We start from the raw sequence: 21,365 nt of genomic DNA, 5'->3' as shown, positions 1-21,365 counted from the left end.
TGTTTGCGCCCGTTCCAGCGCTGAGAAAAATACATAAAGCCTAATATCCAGAGGTGATTACAAATGAGTCGGTGGAATTAATAAGGTTTTATTCGGGTCTTGTGACAACTGCACATGCTTTATTTGAATCACGGACGCGTGTCTTTCTGACAGTCAAGGTGGACATGTTTTGCATAGCAGCTGCTCCGGGATAACCCCTCCTCCCCGGCCGGGCCGCGCGCTCCCTCTCTCTCCTTCCCTCGCTTCTCGTTGCGCCGCCGTGTGCTTCATTCCAGCGCACCACACCGAGCGAAGCGGACGGCTCTCCACTGCACGAGATACACTAAGGACTCCTTCGCTCAGGGAATAACATCCATCCACACTTGAAGCTAAACCCTATAAAGTGTTGCTTTACTGGAATAACTTGCTCCGGACTACAACATGGTCTGCCTTGTCCATGCGCGGCTGTCTCTGCGTGCGCTTTGACCACAAACTGAAGGATCATTCTCACGGAGACACGAGTGGGAATATTCTCCTGGATGGTAACCACAACCTGGACTAAGGCTGCGTGAACGGGACTGGGGCCCCTCCACACGCCCCGCACAGAAGTGTGCACTTTGAAACGGACACATTGGAGCGCAGTGAAGAGGCAGAGGCAGCTGCTTTTCACGCTGTCGGGTTTTATTTTCACCTGGGACACTCGCGCGAGGTGAATGGGGCTGGAGCTGGGAGACTGACACAGCGGTGGGACACACCAGCGGGACTCAGGCAGCACTTGTGCGCTGTTTGGGGACACGGATCAGCCTGAGGATTCTATTCCCTACTCTCTTATGTGCTGGCTCTATTTACATGTCCGAGCTGCTCGCTTTATGACAATGGATTACGTTCTGCTTTTATGCAGCTTCTTGCTGCCCGCGGTGTCCGCTGTAGAAGGTAAGACATTCTTATATAGTATTTCTCTGCTACATTTAAAAGCGCCCAACACAGACGCGAGTGCCTCATGAAGGGTCAGGCGCATGCCAAAATCCTCACTGTCCAAACAATTCGATAACACATAGTATTATAGTGCACTTTAATGTGTCCATGTGCTGCTTTTAGAAGCTTTATTCTCGCTGTCACTCTCAATACACGATGTGTATCTCCAGTGAGCGCGTTAAACTCAACTCATGCATTTCAATGGTACTTGTGGATTCCCTTTCTTTCCACTCACTTTCACTGCATTTTCTTACACTCGGGAGGAAATAAGCCTCGTGGAAGATCGTGCCGGACTCATCGGGGGTCCAAACCCCGGAGCCCCCCACGGCAGCTCGGCCTCGTGTATTTTAGTCCCACGCGACTCAGTGGCCTTTGGTCATGTACTGACAGTTAAACTAGTCACATAAACATTAGTTTATTTTAAACCGATAACAAATCGTTTAAAAAAAATTGTAATCCAGTGATCAAATAGTGTTTTAAACAATAATAGATTGTTACATATCTGTACAATATCTACTTTTGCGCACAACTTTGATGCTTTTGAAACAGCATGACTTACTGAAGCACTACAGTAGCTTATGTCTTTTTTGTTGTTTTACATTGAGTGAATAGATCTACATCTGAGTCCAGAATCCAGTGTGTGATGCCAAATAAAATCTGGGACACTGTGCCATTGGCCCAGAATTGTTTCATCGCTCTTTTTCCTGGAGCGAGTCGCGCATATTGTCGTTTGAAATGTCTGTCTCTCACATAAAGTCAATGTGCTGCTTGGAAATACATGGACAGACTGTGGACCATGTCAGACTTGAGTTAGGCTTTTAATAAAAGACAGGGCGCCGCTCACGTAATTTATTATTTTTTTAAATTTTCTTCTGCTGAACAAGGGTCGATGAAGCTTTCAGTGGTGACTCCAAATGAGACGAGGAGTTTGTAGTTTTGTGCCTTTCCTCGGGGAGACAAGGAGACAAGGAGCTCTGGTGCTTCCTGAATCAACATGTTGGTTTGAACTGTTTTACACTCAAACCGGACTGTCGCGTCCACTGTCCGGTCTGAGGTGTCAAAACACACACTCACACTGAAAGTTAAAATAATTCTGCCCTTATCTAATCAAACAGCTTGTTGTACTCTTATCTTCAGATAACAATGCGCACGATTAAAACTCCACACATTTCCTGTTGTATCACCTCAAACCACCCAACACAAAAGACTGAAAACTTTAACAATTTCAAAATTATTTAAAAATATATTTACTGTGGCGTCTGTGCATTAACTTTTCCCATCAAGTTTTGGTGTCTATAAAATCAGTAAAGATCCCTCACTTTACCCCCAAAGGTCAGCGCATCACAGCCGAAAAACAGGCTCTAAACCCGGGTTCAAATGGACGCTCCGTGCGGGGACAGGCCTAGTCCAGGGGCAATAGCCCGTGCTGAGTTTTGCGTGTGATCTCTATCCTGCTAGTTGTCTGACCCAAAATTAATCAACGTTTTCATCAGTCTGAAAAAAGTTTTATGAAGTTTTTAGTTGATTTATTGAAGACGTGGAACTTTTTGGAGTTTAGCTCAAGTCCTGTTTCGGACCCGTGACCTGCGCGTATGTGTGCCTCACCCGGGCGACAATGGCCCAAAAGGAACGCCCAACAAAGTTTATTTAATTATTATTATTTTTTTATAGATATATTTCGTCTATTTTTTGTACTGTACATACAAATTTGATTTTGGAAACTTCCATAAGGCTTGACCATGTGAGGATGCGTGTCTTTACCTTATAATTAATTCATAAGGCCACCATTACGCGCCCCTTTAACCGTGACTTCATTGTACATGGATTAAACTCGTGTCTTTGCGTGTCTATTCGCTCTTTTAAGGTTTGTTCTGTTATTTAGACAACTCAAATGTTGTACTCATAAAAACTTATCTCAAATAGGAAAACTTTCTTTAACGTAGACTTTTTGATGTACAGTAAATGTAAAAGAAATGTCTTTTTTCTGTCTTATGAGCAATGTTATAAGCACTAAAGTAGAAAGTAGAAATACATGGGTTGAATAAATTCCCTAGGTGCTTAGAGCTATTGAACTTGCAGCTGATCTCAGTGGCAAAAGACAAATTGAGCCGATGACAGTGGTGCGTAACAGGGCCACCGTTTTGTTTCCTCTCTCGCTCCCTCTGATGCAAAGATTAAAAAAAAAAAAAAAAAAAAAAAATACGAATGATGTACAACCATTTACATAAAGACCATTAAATTGTGCCTCTATTAATATGAAAGACTGACTATGCGTTATCTACGTGTGCATAATTGATATAACTCATAACTCGTTTGCCATTATCCAAAACTATTGCCCCCAAACTTTCCCATTAGCTTTCTGCCTAAACTTTGACAAATCGTTTTTTTTTTTTTTTTTAAATTCTCAGCAAAAAGTATCCTTCCTGGCTGCATCTATATATATACAGATACTGAAAAAGCTGTTTATGTTTTTTTTATGTGGGTGAGTTTACGCCTCCATGGGAGTTTTCCTGCGCCTCGCGTTTTGCACTTGGCATCTTGCTCATTAAATCTGCACCGTTTGTACCGAGACTCGAAGTTGTAGTAGAATAGGGGGGGATTCTCTTGGCTATTACTGCATTTACCAGCCTAGTGCAAGCTCGTTTGGTCGTGATGTTTTTGCATAACAGACGCAGGCCATTACAGCCAATCACACGCACGCAAGCCCATCATCAACTCAAACGCAAATCCAGCGCGGGGCGGGTAAAAACTACAACTCTTAAAAATCCGTGCACTGGTCTAAAGTTGAGTCTCTTGCTGAATTCCTCGGAGTCGTCGCGGGGCCATGTGTCCAGTCGGTTGGGGCAGCAGCGGGCCTTCATGTGCCAGGCGTTATTTATGAGCGCAGCAGCAGCAGCTTGTGTGGCCCGAGCCCCACTCAGGCGCTCACAATGCCGCCCTCACATCGCCCTAAAGTAAAGTTAACTCCGGGAGCTCCTCTGCATAAATTCGCGGGCAAATCACTGGGCAAATGTACTTAAGGTCACAATTGCGGTGACAAAAGACGCCATTAGTGATCCTTTGCTGGCAATTACACTCAGCATTGAGAGGGGGGAAACTGCGCTAAAGCGACGCTCAATTTGCAATAGAAAAGCAACGTCATTGTACAAATGGAACAAGCTGAGGTCGACAAAAACACGCAGGGTTATTCACTTTTATTCACACTAGTTTGTTTGAGGTTTAGAGTCATTTCTAACCTTGGTTTTAATTGGTAAAAACAAAAGTGTGGTGAATATGAACAGATTTATTTGGTATTAAAATACACAACTATCTAATTACAATTTCAATGAATTAATTAATTATTATATTTGATGTCACAAAACGGTCTGAAATGCAGTAAAAGTAAGCTTAATATAGGCTACAATTGGTTGCAATAGCTACAATACATATTTTTGAGCCAAAATATTATGACATATGCAAATGTGTAATTAATTAATTATTATTATTATATAAATATATATTTAAACATGCATTTAATTTAGAATAATAACACATAAAAATAGTTACCCTGCCAATAATGTGTTTGCGTCACTTACCAAAAAAAAAACAACTCCAAATAAATTAAATTATTTGAACAAATGAATAATAAATGAATATGGATCAAAAGTTGTTATATGTTTTACTGTATCTTACAAACAAAAAACATTCAAGTGTTTTTCTTTTGCGTTCAAGTTGACCTAAAATCCTGGCCACAGTCACTAGCCTTATAGACAGCCATTTTGAACAGATGCACCATAACTTCTCATGGGCTGGTTAAGGACACAGGCAGCATATGACGACATGTTGAGTGCCTGGAGAAATGAAATGTGGGGAAAGCAAAGCAGCATCGATGCGTTAACTTTGAACTATAAGGGCAGAGAGAGCAGGGAACAGTTGACTGACTTAACAGACATGCCTGCAGGACGCCTCTCCGGCACCTACTGCTGCTTTATGGCCCAAATGGTGGCACAGAACTATTCCCCGAGCTGGAATTTCACATGAGGGTAATCAGCAGCCGTGTGCGCTCCACCAGACCAGCTCGGCACAGAAACAAGCATTAGTTTGTGATGTTTACAGTATTTGACAATTATAGTTGACGTCCAAAGAAAATTACACTCATAGTTTCCTGTCCTTGATGTGTTAGACATATATTTTGTGTATTCAAATGATTAAAGTCTGCTACAGCGTAACATGCATTGAGAAATGGTTGTAATCTTTATCACAATGCTTGAAGTTTAATTTCACTAAAAGGAAATAGAATATATACATTTCGATATTTACTTACCGTATTTTCCGGACCATAAGTCACACCCTTTTTCATAGTTTATACTTATATACTTATACTCCAGAGCGACTTATATGTAATATTATTCATACTCCAGTGCAACTTATATGTTTTTTTTTGTCTCTATTATACATTTTTTGGCTGGTGCGACTTATACTCCGGAAAATACGGTACTCTTACTTCCACTAAATTATTACATTGTTATAGACTCCGGAAACTACATTGTATGAGAACTATCTGCAAGCACTTTGAATCAATCTCAGAACTTGTAACTTGTCTCATACATTATGAAGTTTTCGCCAGCCCAAAGCCCAAACACTGCATTGAAAACCAGAGACATGTTGAAGAATCTCTCAATAAATCATCGTGACCATTCCCTAGCATACACTTTAATATACTTTTAAAGGCAGGTCTTTTGGCGCCGCGTGTTTCCAGCGTGTCTGCGTGGCGTGCTTTCAGTACACATGGGCCAGGTCAGCTCGGCGTCTTGACAGAGGGTTCTTGTGAGATGGCAGGTCCGGGTCTCACGGCGGAGTGAAGGAGCCGGGGGGGAGAGAGAGAGCGAGTGCGAGGGAGGGAGAGATCCGATGTGTCTCGGCCTGCCCCCTGCTGCACACATGCTGCTGCTGTCTGAACCCAGCCAGCCAGAAAGACGAGCGAGAAGGGGGGGTTTGAGGGCCTACAGTGCAGCGGGGGCATGGGCCAAAGCTCTCGTGGACCTTCTCCCCATGTTAGATATAAAAACTGTACTTTACGGCGTAGTACACGAAGGATATGTAGGAGTTAAACTTTGTCATGGTTGATTTGTGTTCCTTTGTGCATGGAGGATGTGTATGAATGTGCTTTTATAGTAAGGTTAAAACCGAGCCGTATTTATTAATGGTCAATATGATAGTGCTGTAGTCCACTAAAGAATTTCTAGGTCAACTAAAGATTGAATAGTCGACTAAAATGGGGGCGTGTATATAGCGTGTGTGACCTAAACAGCATTCACAACACTACAACCAGATGACAGTTTGTGCAAAAAATACTATTTATGCAGAATAGTACAAAGAAACGGTGTGTTTGTATGTAAAAATCTTTAGTAAATCTCCTTTTCGCAGATGTTCTAAATAAAATCATTACTCAATACATTTTGGTCGACTTAAGACACCATTGACAGATTAAACGACAAAATAACTGAAGTACTGACAGACATACCATATATAGTATACAACATGAAGTCAGAAGTGAATGTACAAAAATTCTACTCAGTGCAGATATAAAAAGTCTGTGTAAATACAAGTTTCATCGACTGCCAAGGCCAACCATTTTTCCTTCTTAACAATAGCTTTTCTAAGACAATAAAACTCCAGGGATTATACCATTCCCGCTGCAAATAAAAATAACCAATTTGAAGATGTGTATATTCAAACAGTCCAACTGTTACTCAGCACGGCTCAGTGTCAAGCATAAAAACAAAACCACTCGTCCAAAACATTTCCAGATATGTTCAGAATTGACAACATATTTTAACGTCAACAGTGAATGCTTTCAAATGTAATAGGTCTTATACATTTGTTGAGCAGAACATTTTTGTGGACTGCTTTTGATCGTGCCACCCTCGTCTTTATTAGTTAGACATTCTTTTAACACGCCTTGAGCTGATGGGGCAGAAAGAGCTCTTTGATATTTGTCTTCGAGGAAATGGCCAGTTACAACTGCATTGAGATTGGATGCTGGTGTAAAAGGGTTGGCCTGGGGGGAGAGAACAGTGGTATCACCTGGTTTTGAGCCTTGGTCGGTCTTGTTAGAGCAGAAAATACAGGGGACCAAAGGGGGGAAATGGTAGGGAAGTTTGTGTGCTCATTTAAAACAAATTGATGGACTTCGTTTAACATTTATCACACGCAAATAGTTTATAATGTCCACTACCAAAGAAGACATTTTCTCTATTTGTAGATTTGTGTCTTTTTTTTTAAGCAGAGAGTAGTAATACAATGATGTGATACAAACCTTTTTATAATTGGTCAAAAATTCTGTGTTGTACCCCTTGTTTTGAGAGGATTAATGTTGAGAATATCTTTCTGTTTTGCTGTCGACCGAGTTAGAATTAATAGAAATTCAACCTTTTTCTTTGCCAAACCTAAAAAAAATACTTTTCTCTGTTTCTTTCTTACTTTGAACCAGTCAGCGCAGTGACTCCATCATAGCATTTCCAGTGGCAGCAGTTCTAATCACACATGACCTTTTGTCCTGATATTTACACATTCCCCATTGGATGCGACTGCCTCCGGGAGATACCACCAGCTGTGTTGTAGCTCTTGTTTAAAAGTCTAAGCTACAATGACATTGCGAGTGAGGAAGACCAAATGTGAAGGTGCGGACTGGTATTTATGGCCCCATGGGACACCTGTGCTTTTGGAAACTTTGGAGAGGTGTGAAGAAGTGCATGTGTGGCTGTTTTCACAAGCGGATACGAGCGTGCGGTTCAAAATATTTGTGAATGGGAAGTGCTCTGGGGTTGAGAGAGAGAGAGAGATGTGACTAGACCGTAGCTTTTTGTCATGGCAACATATCACACATCCTACATATAAAACAACAAATCACATTAGTCTATTGGGTTTATTTGTTTGTTTTGTGTCACTACAGGCAATTATTGTTGTCAAAACCTACCCATTAGCTTCAGTTTTGTCACATCATTGTCCCAAACCACCACTGCCACCAAACGAGCCAATAACTTCCATTTAGCCTGTGCACCGGATAACACGGCAATTATTGTATGGCTTGACATAATTTCTCGACCGAAATTGCCTCCTTTATCTGCAACTATGATCATAAATTGCCTCAGATTTCCTAGATAGCCAAATCCTTAAATTACTTCACCCCATGGAGCATGTAAAAAGCGCATATCCTACATCTGCGCTTTCACAGTGGTAATTGTAAGCCGTGATTTAAAAAGGAATTGACAAAAAAAAGCCCACGAAAGACTAATTGCAGCGAGTCGGATGAAAAGTGTCGGACAATATACGCCGCCGCCCGCCTCCCCCTGTGCCAAGTCAGGCCCATGAACAGCCCCCGGTCGCCCTGTTACACCCTATGGAAATTCCATCTTGACCTTTCAACTCTTGTCCCACACACACACATGCGGGCTGCTATTGCACACGCATGCATATTACCTCTTCCCCATACAAAATAGCCTCTCTTAAGTTCTAACGCCGCTCTGCTAATGAATCAATCAAGCTGGTTCCATTCAGTTGGCTGCTGTCAGGGCCAATCGATCAGCCCGTGTCCCAGCAGAGCAGCGGAGGGCTTAGAGGCAGAGAGAGGGTCCCAGTTCAAAGATGTTTCTTATCTACTTTGGTCTGGGTAGAAATATTGCAAGCAGCAGCGTGTATGTGCGGCCTGAAATGAAAGAGTAAAAGAAGGGATTAAGAAATAGATCAAGAAGGAAAGATATCTTCTGCCGGAGTTGTGCGCATGGGACCTGACCTTGATTTTACCTGTATGGGATGAATGGATTGGTATGGATAGTTTGGAGATGGTGTAGAGCTGACTGGTGGATGTTAGCCAAGCGGAAACGAGGAAACGCGCATCTTTCGGTGATGTATCAGTCGACTTTGCGGTTTCACCCTCTACATTCTGGCTCCGGGTGAGCAGTGCACTTTACGCGTCCAAATCTTATGCATCCTACTGTGTCAAAGTCGAAGAAGACATCAGTTTTGCAGTGGTGCAAAGTTGGATGATATTTTGGGGGGTATTGAATGAGAAATAGCAGTTCTGTTTTGGTTGACGGTTCAGTATGAGGCCAATATAGTAAGGTTGGCTACTTCGAAATGTCGTTAAGGAACTTCTTGGTGTGTCAACTTTTGAAAGAAACTAGCAGTGTTGGAAGTGCGTGGGTTCGTAACCATATCTGCAGGCTTTGTGGGTTGACAGGCAGCTGAACTTTCATATGTCATGTGCCTTCATTGTCTCATAGAACAAAACCGCTAGCTAAAATAACGTGTTGGCAATCATAGTCACCATTATGCACTGTTTACTCTGTCTTCTTCCACCCCCTGGAGTCTCCTCGGCCTTGACTGTTTCAACTATAATCTTTTGACTCGTATCTTCTAACTGCTGGCTTGTCATCTTTCATCATATGTTGTATTTTATTTAGCATTCAGCCCACTGGCTCCATCTCCTGTAACTGCTCCTCCAGCGATTACACAAATTGAAGTATTCTTATCCCGTCCTTGTTATTGTGAGCCATTTTGATAGGAAAACCCTCAACAACCACAATAAAAAAAAAAGCCAGGAGACAGATGCTATTTACCGCTGAGGTCCTTTGTTGTTGCCTACCTGATAAGGCCTTGATGACCACAATGACTCTACAGAGTGTAATGTTTCTCACAGTAGCACACCGGGAAAACAGCGCATCGTTTCCTCTGATTTAGATGTCTTTCCATGTTAAACACCAGACGACTGTCGGTGTAAAGAGTAAAGCATCCAATGGATAATGGTGTTCTGTGTCCGAACTGAACAGGCCTTTTTTTCAAGAGATCAAAGTCAACTAGGAGACTGCAACCCAATCTCCTGCCTTGGATAACATAGGGATCCTAAGTGAGAGAAACTTGAGGTGTCGTGGTTTAAAATACCTGAGACACACCACCTCCATGTGTGAAAACAATTGGCAGATACACAAAAGTGCGAGCACAGAACACAGACTGGTGTCAGATAACCTCGGGCCAGATGGGAGCAAATGCAGCGGCAACATGGAGGGGGGGGTGTGGGGGCGCAATGTTTATGGCGCTAATGTCAGGAAGGGGGTTACCAGAGCAATACCTCCTGCGCTACATTTGGCCCCTGTAAATCTCCGGGGATGCTGAAACTAAAAGGACGGCGATGATTAGAGAATCAATTTGACCGGCCATCAATCAATGCCGCCGAGATGGACAGGATTGCTGCGGAGAGCCCATCCCTTGGAATCAGATTGGGCTCGGGCCTCTGGAGATTCACGCCCTTTCTTCACGCTTTGTTAATTAAGCGTCCAAGCTGCCCCTCGCACTTACTTATTTATGAATCTTGGCTTTAACTGATACCGGAGCCCACTCGGTCCTCACTAATTAGTCCCTCACGAATGGCCTTGCTTCGAGATAATCCATACAAATTCAACAGCGCCCACCGATTCCTATTCTTTCCGTGCACCCTCGGACCAGCGACGCCCACTTGACCTTGGCGTCACGCAAGCGGCATTGCGTGGTGTTGCCTTTCTGGATAAAGTGGCCCGGTTGGGATAATGAGACAACACTTTAAAAAAATCAATTTCCATCTGGGTCCGTCTAAGTAATTCCTCACCTGTTCATTACGACTAAAATAGAGCAGCATGGATGTTTTAAGTCTCAACACTTATTAGTAATGAATGAGACCTTGACAGAGAAAAGCCGGATTTATCTGCGTGGCAACACTCACCGGGAATAGCCTACTTTTTACAGTTAAGGCGATTTAGTCGAAATTCAATTGAGATTCAGTCATTTCTAATCGTCAAAAGAGATGCTTTGTTCTTTTGAGAAGTCTACACCCATCAACAAAAGCATCAGGTTCAGACATTGTGGGAAGAAATTGATATATGTTTTAGTTAAATTGTAATGATTCACAGTCTGTATTGTTTATGATCAGAAAATTAATACCAGAAGCCATTTTATTTGATTTTAATTAGACGACTCAAATTTGAAGTGAAAAACGACTTAGTAGTGCTGTAGTTGACCAAAAAAATCTTTAAAGACGACGTATCTGACCCAAACTGCACTCAAAAGACCACAACCAGCACAGAACTTGGTGCAAAAACAACTTTTAGTTCGGAAAAGTACTAGAACATGGTTTATTTATTCATTAAGTACAACGGCAAATCAAACTCAATACTCTCACCCAAATCCCCTGCTCTCTCCAAATCCTTGTAATCTACACAACATAATTACAGGACCAATGCAAATTTTGGTCGACCGTCACCGTCAACCAATGAATCGACTAAATGACTAAATTCTTACGGCCCTACCGACATCCTGTCCCATTTACCGCTGAAGTGGCAGCTCAGGGTCGCTCAGCCCGTCCACCTGGCCTTGTGCCGTGTGCTTCGAATGCCATAAACACAGATTCTGACTCAGATTTACTGTGTGGAAGCCCTGGGGATTCATTTAGATTCTACCCACTTGGTCTGTTTCAGGGTCAGGGCTGATGACTAACCAGGTCTTGACCCTGTCTGCTGCATAACTGACCCCACCTGCTCGCCCCGGACCACCTGCATCTCTCCTGCGGGTCAAGGGCAATCTTTACGGGATGCATTTCAACACCGAGAATATATGGGCGGCGCTGGTATTTTTAGATGTTCCAGTTGAATAGTTGCTATTTTCTTTCCATACTTCCTTGCCACTGGCCTGAACAGATCCGTGCTAATGGTTGAGTTTAGGCATAAACACTGGGATTGTTATTTTTTAACTATGTTGGCTACGAGCTATGGTACACGGATCAGAATAAGCCAAGTGGGCGGGGAAAGTTTCAGGCAGTCATAAAAAGTTAAACATTGTTTTTCTGGAATTCTTCAAACTAAAATGTATAACAAAATCCTCATCTTATTTTTCAGCTCGCCATTATTCAAATTTACCTCGGAAGTGAAATGAGCAGTGTTTAATTTGTAGACCCTCTATTGACTTTCTAGTGTCTGACCTTTATAATCATTGACCCCTAAAAAGCTCTGCACAAACAAATCCATGCGCCTTCGATTTACTTTCTCTCATCAATTTTTAGCTTAACAACATTAACTGCATCTTTCATTTTGTTTTTAATGGAGTTTACAATACCTCTGATGTGTACAGCGAGGCAACATTTTAGTGCTCTGATTATTGAGCGAAGAAACATCACAATACGGTTATTCACAGTTATTGACACATACAACAAAACAAAAGTGAAATCCTTCATTTTCTTTCATTTAATACAGTACATTAATGATCCAATATATAATGCAAAAGTAAAGTGATACAAACAGCCGCATAAAAAGCACTGTACTTTTTTTTCTGGACAGATTGAATTGAAATTTAGCTTCGAGATTACCGTATTTTCCGGACTATAAATCGCACATTTTTTCATAGTTTTGGCCGGGTTGCGACTTATACTTATATTTATACTTATATATTATACTCCGGAGCGACTTATATGTGATATTGTTTGTTATTTTCACACTTGCAACCACATTTCATACTCCAGTGCAACTTATATACGTTTTTTCTTCTATTATGCATTTTTTGGCTGGTATAGTCCGAAAAATACGGTACTTGGTTTATGGTTAATATGGTAAATAAGTTAAATGTCTGCACTTGGCTTGCGTCAATCAATAAAGGACTGAAAAAAAAAAAAAAATTCAGAACAGTGCATTAAGTCATGAAATTAATATTGTAGCTTCAACATTTGTGAATGTCTATTTTGGACATTGGCTGGTGCGACTTATACTCCGGAAAATACAGTATTCGTTTTTACTATTTACCAATACACACTGATCTGAATAATCACAACTGTCGATTAACCTTGACATCCCTACGACAAATCTGCAAACCTGCTGCTACGCTTAATCAAAACCTTAAACCACGGAGTTTCTCCAGGCGTCGAAGTTCCCGCAGTAGTCTGACCTCGAAGTGTGAAACCTCTGAGCCCACCTCCGCACGCATGTAAACACCGCTGGAGTTCACTAGTGCTAATTTGGCACCTCTCTTCCACTCCTGAAGCTCTGTCTAAATCCCCCCCCCCCCCCGCCGTGTCATTTCTCTCAACACAGACGCAAAACTACTTAGATCTCATTCTTAACCTCATAAGGAGCAAACGCACACGCAGACGAAGCAGACAGGCTCACCTTGTCAGGACATTAATCAATCGGTGCCCGGCGGCATTGTGGCCAGAGCTCCTGATTGTGGAGGCAGTTGTGGTGAAGGAGGGGGTCGCCGGTGATACCCTGCTCCCTTTAACTGCCAGCATTAGTTACACATCAATGAAGAGAGTGAATAAAACATTAGCCAGCGTTGGCCCATAGTCCTCTTACAGTTACAGACTAAGTTACAGATGACTATATAGCAACTATTAGGCCTCACTCCTTTTGAATGAGCAGAAATGAGTGTAAATGTACCTTATGAGATGTAAATGTTATTGCTAACAAGCGTCATAGTCAATTGTAATACTTGTAAAAAACAACAGTGATTGTTTTTTTTTCCCATTTTTGATTTGGTGAATCATATCATATCTGCAAAAACACCCCACAAAATAAAAAAAAGGATGGAGTGGATGGATGTCATATGTTTCCATCAAATGTTTTCATGTCGATCCAAACCAAATATTATATATTTGAATGATCTGTTTTAAGTTTATTTAACAAAACAAAAATATTAAAATGGAAAAAAAGTCTCATAATATATTCAAATTTAAAAACACCAAACAAACCTTTTTTATTTAGTATTTTTTAGATGGTTTTATTGCACTAAAATGTATAAATACCATGTTCTAGCTTGCATGTTCACAAACCTGACTCATACTTTACTTCAAATTCCACAGTAACGCATATATCTGCATGTTTTTAACATTCTATTTCCATGGAATTGCAGTTGATTTTCTACCTCCAGAAAGTTACATACTGTAATTTTAGTGCATTTTAGTGCATTTTTCAAAAATGAGATTAGATTAAATTAGAAGGATTTGCCGAGCCCTGCACACAGTCCAAGTCCTGTGCATGTAAACACACTGATTAGGGTTAGCGAGACATTCTACATCGGGGAATAAAACCAGTCTAAGCTTCTCTGTGGGTTAGATATAAAGATAAAAGTCCACATGTGTATTCTGTTGTGTAGTGCGAGTGTGTGCGGCAGTAATGGTGCATTTGTGTGTCAGCCAGCGCTGCTAACCGCTACATGATTTATTCCCTCTGTCTCTGCTGTTGCTGTCTGGGGCCCTGAGTGTGTTATGCCAATGCACAGAGGTCTTTATGTAATTGAAGTGGGCCGGTGAAACCCCCTTACCATATGGACCTCAGCAGCTTTGGGTGTCTCTCTGTCCATCCGTCAATTTCTCTTAATTGCCAAAAGCCGGGACAGCGCTGCCACTATCTGTCCGGTCGGTTCTCCATAGGTTAAGCGCATTAATATTTAATAAGACAAGGGACAACCCCGATCCCTGGCCTATAGGACTGACCAGATACTGACCAGGAGAGGTAATGGATTTACACTGCAATCTCAAATATTGAATTCTGTCAGCACTATTTTCGTTCTGAAGTAGAAAAAAACAACTTGGGAATATTTGGGTTTAGAGGTTACTACAGCTACTAATACTACTATTATTGCTACTACTACTGCTGCTGCCGCTGCTACTGCTGCTACTACTGCCACTACTAATACTACTACTATTCCTTCTACTACTACCCATGTTGCTTAACTTAAAAACAAACAGACTAATAAATATGCCACAATATCAAAGTGTAGTGTTTATTGTGAGAAGAAAGATCACGACCGGGAATCAGTGAAATCCTTATTTTGCTTTCGTTCACTCGTCTGGGGGTTTATGAAATCAAACTTTCTGAATGAAAAAATAAAAGTAGTAGTACATTTTATGAGCATACTGTAGATTGAACTGAAATTACTCGTTGTTGCTGCTCACGATTATTATTTTTCCAATTATAGTGTGACCTGTACCATTATCGATTAACAGAATACTTCCTTACACATTAATCGCATTTTCCTCTCATATTGATCAGAATGTATGAATTTACACATTTGTTTAGGTCAGGCAGGAATGTCTTTTTTATGCAAAGATGACCAGAAGCAGCTGAAACATGTAAAGCTGGTAAACAAACACGTATGTCTTATTTTAATGTAGCATGAGAGTATTTGCAGGGTCAAAACGGAGTCCCATCTTGTAAATATGAAGGTACATTCTCCTACCGGCGCTGGCAATGTCACTTTATATGGATGGCTCTGCTCTCCTCTGGCGGTGCTTCTGCTGCTTCATTACTGTTGCTTTCAGCCGCTAAAGAGGCAAAGTCCATTTACACAGAGGAGGTCTAACAAGTCAAGTTATTACCGCAGCCAAGTGTGAGATTAATTAACTTGGGTGCCGATTAGGAATGCAGGTCCAGAGAGAATTGTATGAAGGAATTTGCAAAAGCCGGACAAATTCGGTATAATAATGATTTGGTAAATACACGTTTTTCGCATATTAACTAGAGACACCTGGAGATATCCACCAAGACAAGAATACAACGTGAAAGTTTGTTTTAATTCTATTCTTGAAGCAAAAAACAAGGCAAAAAACAAACAGTTTCCTCAACCAATCTCAATATTTTTTCTAATTTGAAAAGGAATCTCATCCAAATTCAACCAACAATTAAGACAATGTTAATAGAAGAGTAACCGCACGAATTACATGATATTTTCTGTGCAAAAAAAGGAACAAAACAGCACTAACATCTAGAAAGGGGATACATTTGACAGGAACCGGAGTGGCGGCTATACAATTTATATGTCATTGTGTCAGCGCATAATTCCAGTGCATAAAAGCAGAACAACAAAAGCAGCTAATCCGTCCATCTCACTGTGCATTTGATATAATGACAGCTGGTATGCAAGCATTTTGTCTCTATCCGATCATTCTTGGCATCTGCGGATTCTCAGGTTCCGACTTTTAATTGTTTTCCAAAATGCGCCACTCCTCGCTGCTTTCCGTGTCACCTTACAAAGACGGACATATTTGCTGTGCGCGATCCCTGTGTGATTTGCGTGGCGGTTAGCGAGCGGGGCGTGCCAAGTGCCAGCGCTCTGACCTGGTTACATTCCAGACTCCATGTAGATGCCCCGTAGACTTAACCCTTTGTTCTTTTCCGTGTCTTTGACCACGACGGCTAATGACCATTGAAGTCAGGTAAAGTGTAACAAGCTCGGCGCATTCTTAACACGCTGATGTGAAGCGGTCGGCTCGCCCGCCGGGGGACCGTTTGAAGTCACCTGGTCGTCCTTATTCTTTAAACAGAGGTTAGCGGAGGGGCTAAGACATAATTACTCGTCCCGTGCAATTCCCAACGCGACGTTTTGTCTCTTCCCTCAGAGACACTTCCCGTAATCCTCCTCTCAGGTAAATGAGGGCAGACCTGCAAAATGAACATGACCACTGGAGATAATTGACTTCATAATTAGCCTGCAATGTCTTGATAAATCACCGACGTCAGGTAACTATGTGGGAGGAGTCGTGATTAAAGCTTATTTTTAAAAACATGCGCGCAAGAGTTTGAGTCAAAGGGAACATAGACCAATTGTAAAACTGGGAAAGGTCATTCCAAGTGCCAAGTTATTACGAGATCCTTTTAAATCTGACATAAAAACACACTTCACTCACTTGGGTTCAATCCGATTCACAGAAATGTACCGCGCATAATAAGTTACTATGTTGACTTCTTGTTCGATGAATAATAGATGGAGCAATATTTTTGGGGCTTTTCATTTCAAAAAGGGGGATTTTTTAAAATATATTTTGTGATGCTGTGTAAGGCTAATAACAATAACTTAAAGAACTCCTTTTATAATAACTACCACTGCTTCATTCTGCCTTTTAAAAAAATGATTGTAGCTTTTTACGATATGGTTTATTTACAAAACCCTGTGAAATGAAGCAGTTTCAACATCAGTGTGAAAGTTTCTGTAGCAACGCCATACTTCAAAATGAGTTATCACGCGCTTATAAGAATGAACGATTAAAAAATGGTTTCCTCATTGTCCTGTCATGTATAATTTGCGTAGCATCAGAGCTGGGACGGTTTCCTCTACGAACAAAAAACAAGCGCTCGGATTCCATATCCCTTCCCCTTTAAACCAAAGCCCATTAAACCACATGCTGTTTTAATTGGGCGACTGTATTGTAGAGATAGTGGTGCATGGGAGAATACGGCTAGATTGACTGTGTGTTTGCGGCGAGCGAGCCTATTCAAACAGAAAGCTGGCTACTAAGCCCTTTTCTAATGCAGCTTACCCATTCAAAAAGCCACGGTTTTCATTCAGCGCCCGCTCTTTCTCTTTTATGGGCCGCTCCCCTTGTGAACAAACACCTTTATTTGTGTATGTGTGAACCTCTGTGTCATTTCCCAACCCCCTTTTGCTTATGTTTTTGTGTTTAAATAATACTTATCGTGATGGGTGCGCATTATGTAAGTATACAGTAGGTTTCCCATGCGACTGGCTGCTGTGTGTTGAATCAGCCGTCGCCGACACACACAATGGCCCCCGAAACCTGCTATTAGCGAAGTGAGGTAAGCGCCGTGCACAAGCAGCAGCAGACAGCACAATATAACGCCTCCCATTGAGTAAAGCGTCTCGGTGTCTATGCTCCCGTCTCAAACGCACACATAATCACCAATTTCCCTCCGACGTTGATGTTTATTATGTTTTTTTCTGCAACAAAACCATTTTTTGCACACTGTTTCTCTTCTGAAAGGGACACGTCATGGCTCCTGAGGACAAGTCTCTGCTGTTTAGTGCCGTGACGATATAAAAACATCAAAATGTTGAAACCACATTGATTATTAAAAATGTTTTGTTCTATTTAATGTAATTTCCAACTCAAAATAATAGTCTTTTCTCTAATATTACTAAATGTGGTTTAAAGAACATCTTAGACTCAGTCCTAATTATGTTCTCTGTATTAATATCATTTTTAATTAGTTTCTATTTTTATACAGAGCGAAATTTTCAAGTCATTTTCAACACAAAATTGTAGTACTTTCTTTATGTTATCATGAGGTCCTCAAAATCCTTCAAAAACTGCCCAGGAAACCTCACATTTTGTCCTGTTTATGTGATATTTTAGCATTGATCCTCGCTCAAATTAACCACTATCTACTGCAAGTTTTAATATCTGTAACTAGTATCTGATTTGCGATACTTTTGACAGCTCTAGTATTTGGGTATTAACTTTTTCATCTGAGTTAGACAGTCCCACTGTCTTCTACACTCTCTATTGGGTTGTGAAAGAAAATTAGCACATGAGTAGCAGTGTAGAAAACAGAAATCAACATAAGAAGAACCAATAGAAACAGCCCTTCCTGACGCAGCAGTACACTACACAGCAGACCAGACACTGTGCTCTAGTGCTCTATCCTGGACCACTCTATTGTTGCGTTGGCTTTTTTATCCCTATTTGTCCTCTGTCCTGCTTTGTCCCACTGTTGAATGCATTCTGTCCTTTGCTCTGTCCCCTTTCCCCTTTCTTCTTTTTGCTTGAAATCTATGGAGACTGCGGTTATAAATGCACTGCTCACGTCACGGACCACCACACCCAACGCTGGGAATTAATCTGTTTTTCCTGCTGTTAAATCTGCTTTGCTAACCCCGCTTTCATCTCTGCAAATACAGCTAAATACAGCGTTGTCCAAAAGTTGTAATGTGTATGCGTCTTTGAATCGTAAACCAAAGAAACACAGTGATGTTACTCATCAAATCACAAATAATTATAGTTTTAGTTTAACGCTGTGATTCAAAGGAGATTTGGCCCCGAACTAAAGGATCCTCAGATTTCCACAATATCTTTTCTTTTATCTTTACATGCTTTATTTGTTTATTCATTTGTTCGTTTATTATTTTTTTGTGTAAATGTTCAGTTTATGTTCATGTTCAGTTCAGTTCATTTCAGTTCCTGTTTAGTCTTTATTTGAAGGGAAAATGTAAAGAAACGGTTAACTAATAAAAGATGTTCTGCACCAGATTATTACTAGATAGTTGGAACGTTATTGTGACAATTTTATTTTTTTACATCTCTAAATATTCTTCTTGTTAGCTTATACACTATAGAGTAGGTATATTATTAAAGGAGTATATTTTTTGGTGTTATTTTCCTGGAATGTTACATCATATCTATGGAGACAAAGAGGTGGCACCGCCAGGTCAAGTTCTTCAAAGTAGAGCATTAAAAACATCTGTAATGAATAAAAAGTCATAGAAATGTTGAATGTAGAAAAGTCAAGGCCGCCCGCTGGAAAAGTTATGTACTGCATCTTTAATCACAGTGAAAATGACGTGTTTTTTACGTACGCACACACTCTCCTACCTTGCATAGACTGCCGTTGCCCCATTTTGCAATTACAAATTTGACAGGCGCCAAGCTATTGCTGCCTCCACAGAAGCATGAGGTGAGGCAGAAGCAAATGAACAGCTGTTGTGATACACAGTGTAGTCCGTGCACAAACACACCCCCAAAGAGACAACCCGATTACCTCGCCTCAGCTCCCACCCGCGCTTTTACTCACACAAATAACCACAGCAATATACATGGCAGAACTCAGACAGGGCCATGTGCATTTCCATATTCAGGAGCGCGACGTTGAACCTAAACCTCCATTCTGTGTTTGCATTTTTCGGTCGCAGTTGGTTGAGTCATTTATGGGGAGAGCTGATGTTGGCGTCACACACACACACACACGTACACACACACACACACGCACACACACGCACGCACACGCACATACACACACACACACGCACACACACGCACACACGCACACACACGCACGCACACGCACATACACACACACACGCACATACACACACACACACACACACGCACACACACACATGCACACGCACACACACACGGGCGCCGTTGTTGATATATTCACACAGCGCTTTTAATATTATTATTTTTTTCAAATTTAGAAATACATCAAAATGAATAATGGCATGCAAAAACACAAAGATGCATGAGCTTTTCCTGGATAGCTTAAAACGTCAGGCACGCTTCATTTATGGCAAAACGTTGAGGCAATACTTTCCATTGTGAGAAATAAACAGGCTGCAGAAATCTGGTCCGGCGCCCGTTCTTGGTGGTTTTTAAAACGCCTACAGAGCAGACCATAATCAAGAACATTTGTTATCTTCAATGAGGAAATTGTAAATCTATTCAAAAACGATTATATCTCTGGACTGATGGATATGGGGCTGGCTCAAATGTTTAAACAATTGAGGTGGAAGTAGACAGTCCACAATCATTTATTCACAAATCTTTGAGTATCTTAAATAATGACTTAATGTTGGGTCTTGGAGCGATTTGACGACATTGGTTGAGTATTTGTTAAAGGTGCACTAAGTCACGTTTCTAGCTGCAGTTTTTCACCGTAGATGTTGCACAGTTTGACAGTAAACATATCTGTCTTTTGCATTTTGAAATGACACTTATTGTTGCTAAAATAATACCTTAAAAACCTGTATTCCTACTGAAAGCTGGTTTGCCTTTTCACAGATCTGGGGTCTCATTTGTGAATCTTATTTGTGTTTCTTCCCAAAAGTGTACGTACTAAAGACAAATCACAAACTTCCTTTAACAGCTCAAATCTCTTTCTTCATTGTCTCTGAAAGCCCCGACACGAACAGTTCAAACAGCAAATTTCCACGTAATGTTATCTTTTTATAGCTAACAAACGTACCCTGGAAAGTCACATTTGTGTACGCATCCACACTTTACAAATGAGAGCCCAGATCTGTGGCAGCGTCTGCTGCTTGATGCTTGGAGCGTGATCACTTTTAAGTAGAACTGGAGGAGGAAACTCTAAATCATTCTGAAAGTAAAGGCTGGACTTAGCAGACAGTGTGTAGTTCTGAAGAGCAGCGCGCTGACGTCACCGGTAAACCTGTGGTAAGTAAAAAGGACAACACGCTGTAATGACAAAAGAGAATATGGAATGCACTTGAACAAAGAGCTTTTTGCATTCCACCTCGTAGCGATGTGTTAAGTACGGCTCTCACTGTACGGGGACTTGGAAAGCTTGTGGGTTCAGAGCTGTAACTCAAGTAATCCACTGGAGTCAAGTTGTCAGAGAGCTTTGACTTGAACCTGTTGTTAAGGCAGCCTCCTTTTATCTGTTATGATTACACCCTAGGCTGCAGAAAACACACTATACAATATGATTTAGAGATGAGATACGTCGTAATTTGGGTTTTGCAAAACATTTCTAATGGCTTCTGATGAGATGAAGAAGTGAGAATTGGTTTGCAAGGAAACACAAAACTGGTATTATTTAATATTGAAAAATGTCCACCTGGTTTAATTCCTTTACCAGGCTCTTTCCTTTAAAAATATTCCT

General features: G+C 41.2%; 1 protein-coding gene across 13 annotated transcripts in view; it reads left to right on the top strand.

The window, feature by feature from the left end:
• The first annotated feature begins 274 nt into the window (after positions 1 to 274).
• Positions 275 to 21,365, top strand: part of LOC140354091 (ephrin type-B receptor 3-like) — a 54,859-nt gene continuing 33,768 nt past the window's right edge. For 10 of the 13 annotated variants that reach the window (XM_072438933.1, XM_072438929.1, XM_072438924.1 and 7 more), the window contains exon 1: positions 275 to 912. In XM_072438933.1, coding sequence (XP_072295034.1) covers positions 810 to 912 — 103 coding nt within the window. In that variant the 5' untranslated portion in view covers positions 275 to 809. The remainder of the gene's footprint in view (positions 913 to 21,365) is intronic. The other 3 variants (XM_072438932.1, XM_072438931.1, XM_072438927.1) reach the window with 1 other exon arrangement.

The sequence above is a fragment of the Eucyclogobius newberryi genome, unplaced genomic scaffold, assembly GCF_026437365.1.
Source record: "Eucyclogobius newberryi isolate DKJ021-1_F unplaced genomic scaffold, fEucNew1.0.hap1 SCAF_9, whole genome shotgun sequence".
NCBI lineage: Eukaryota > Metazoa > Chordata > Actinopteri > Gobiiformes > Gobiidae > Eucyclogobius > Eucyclogobius newberryi.
This window is presented reverse-complemented; position numbering and strand designations above follow the sequence as displayed.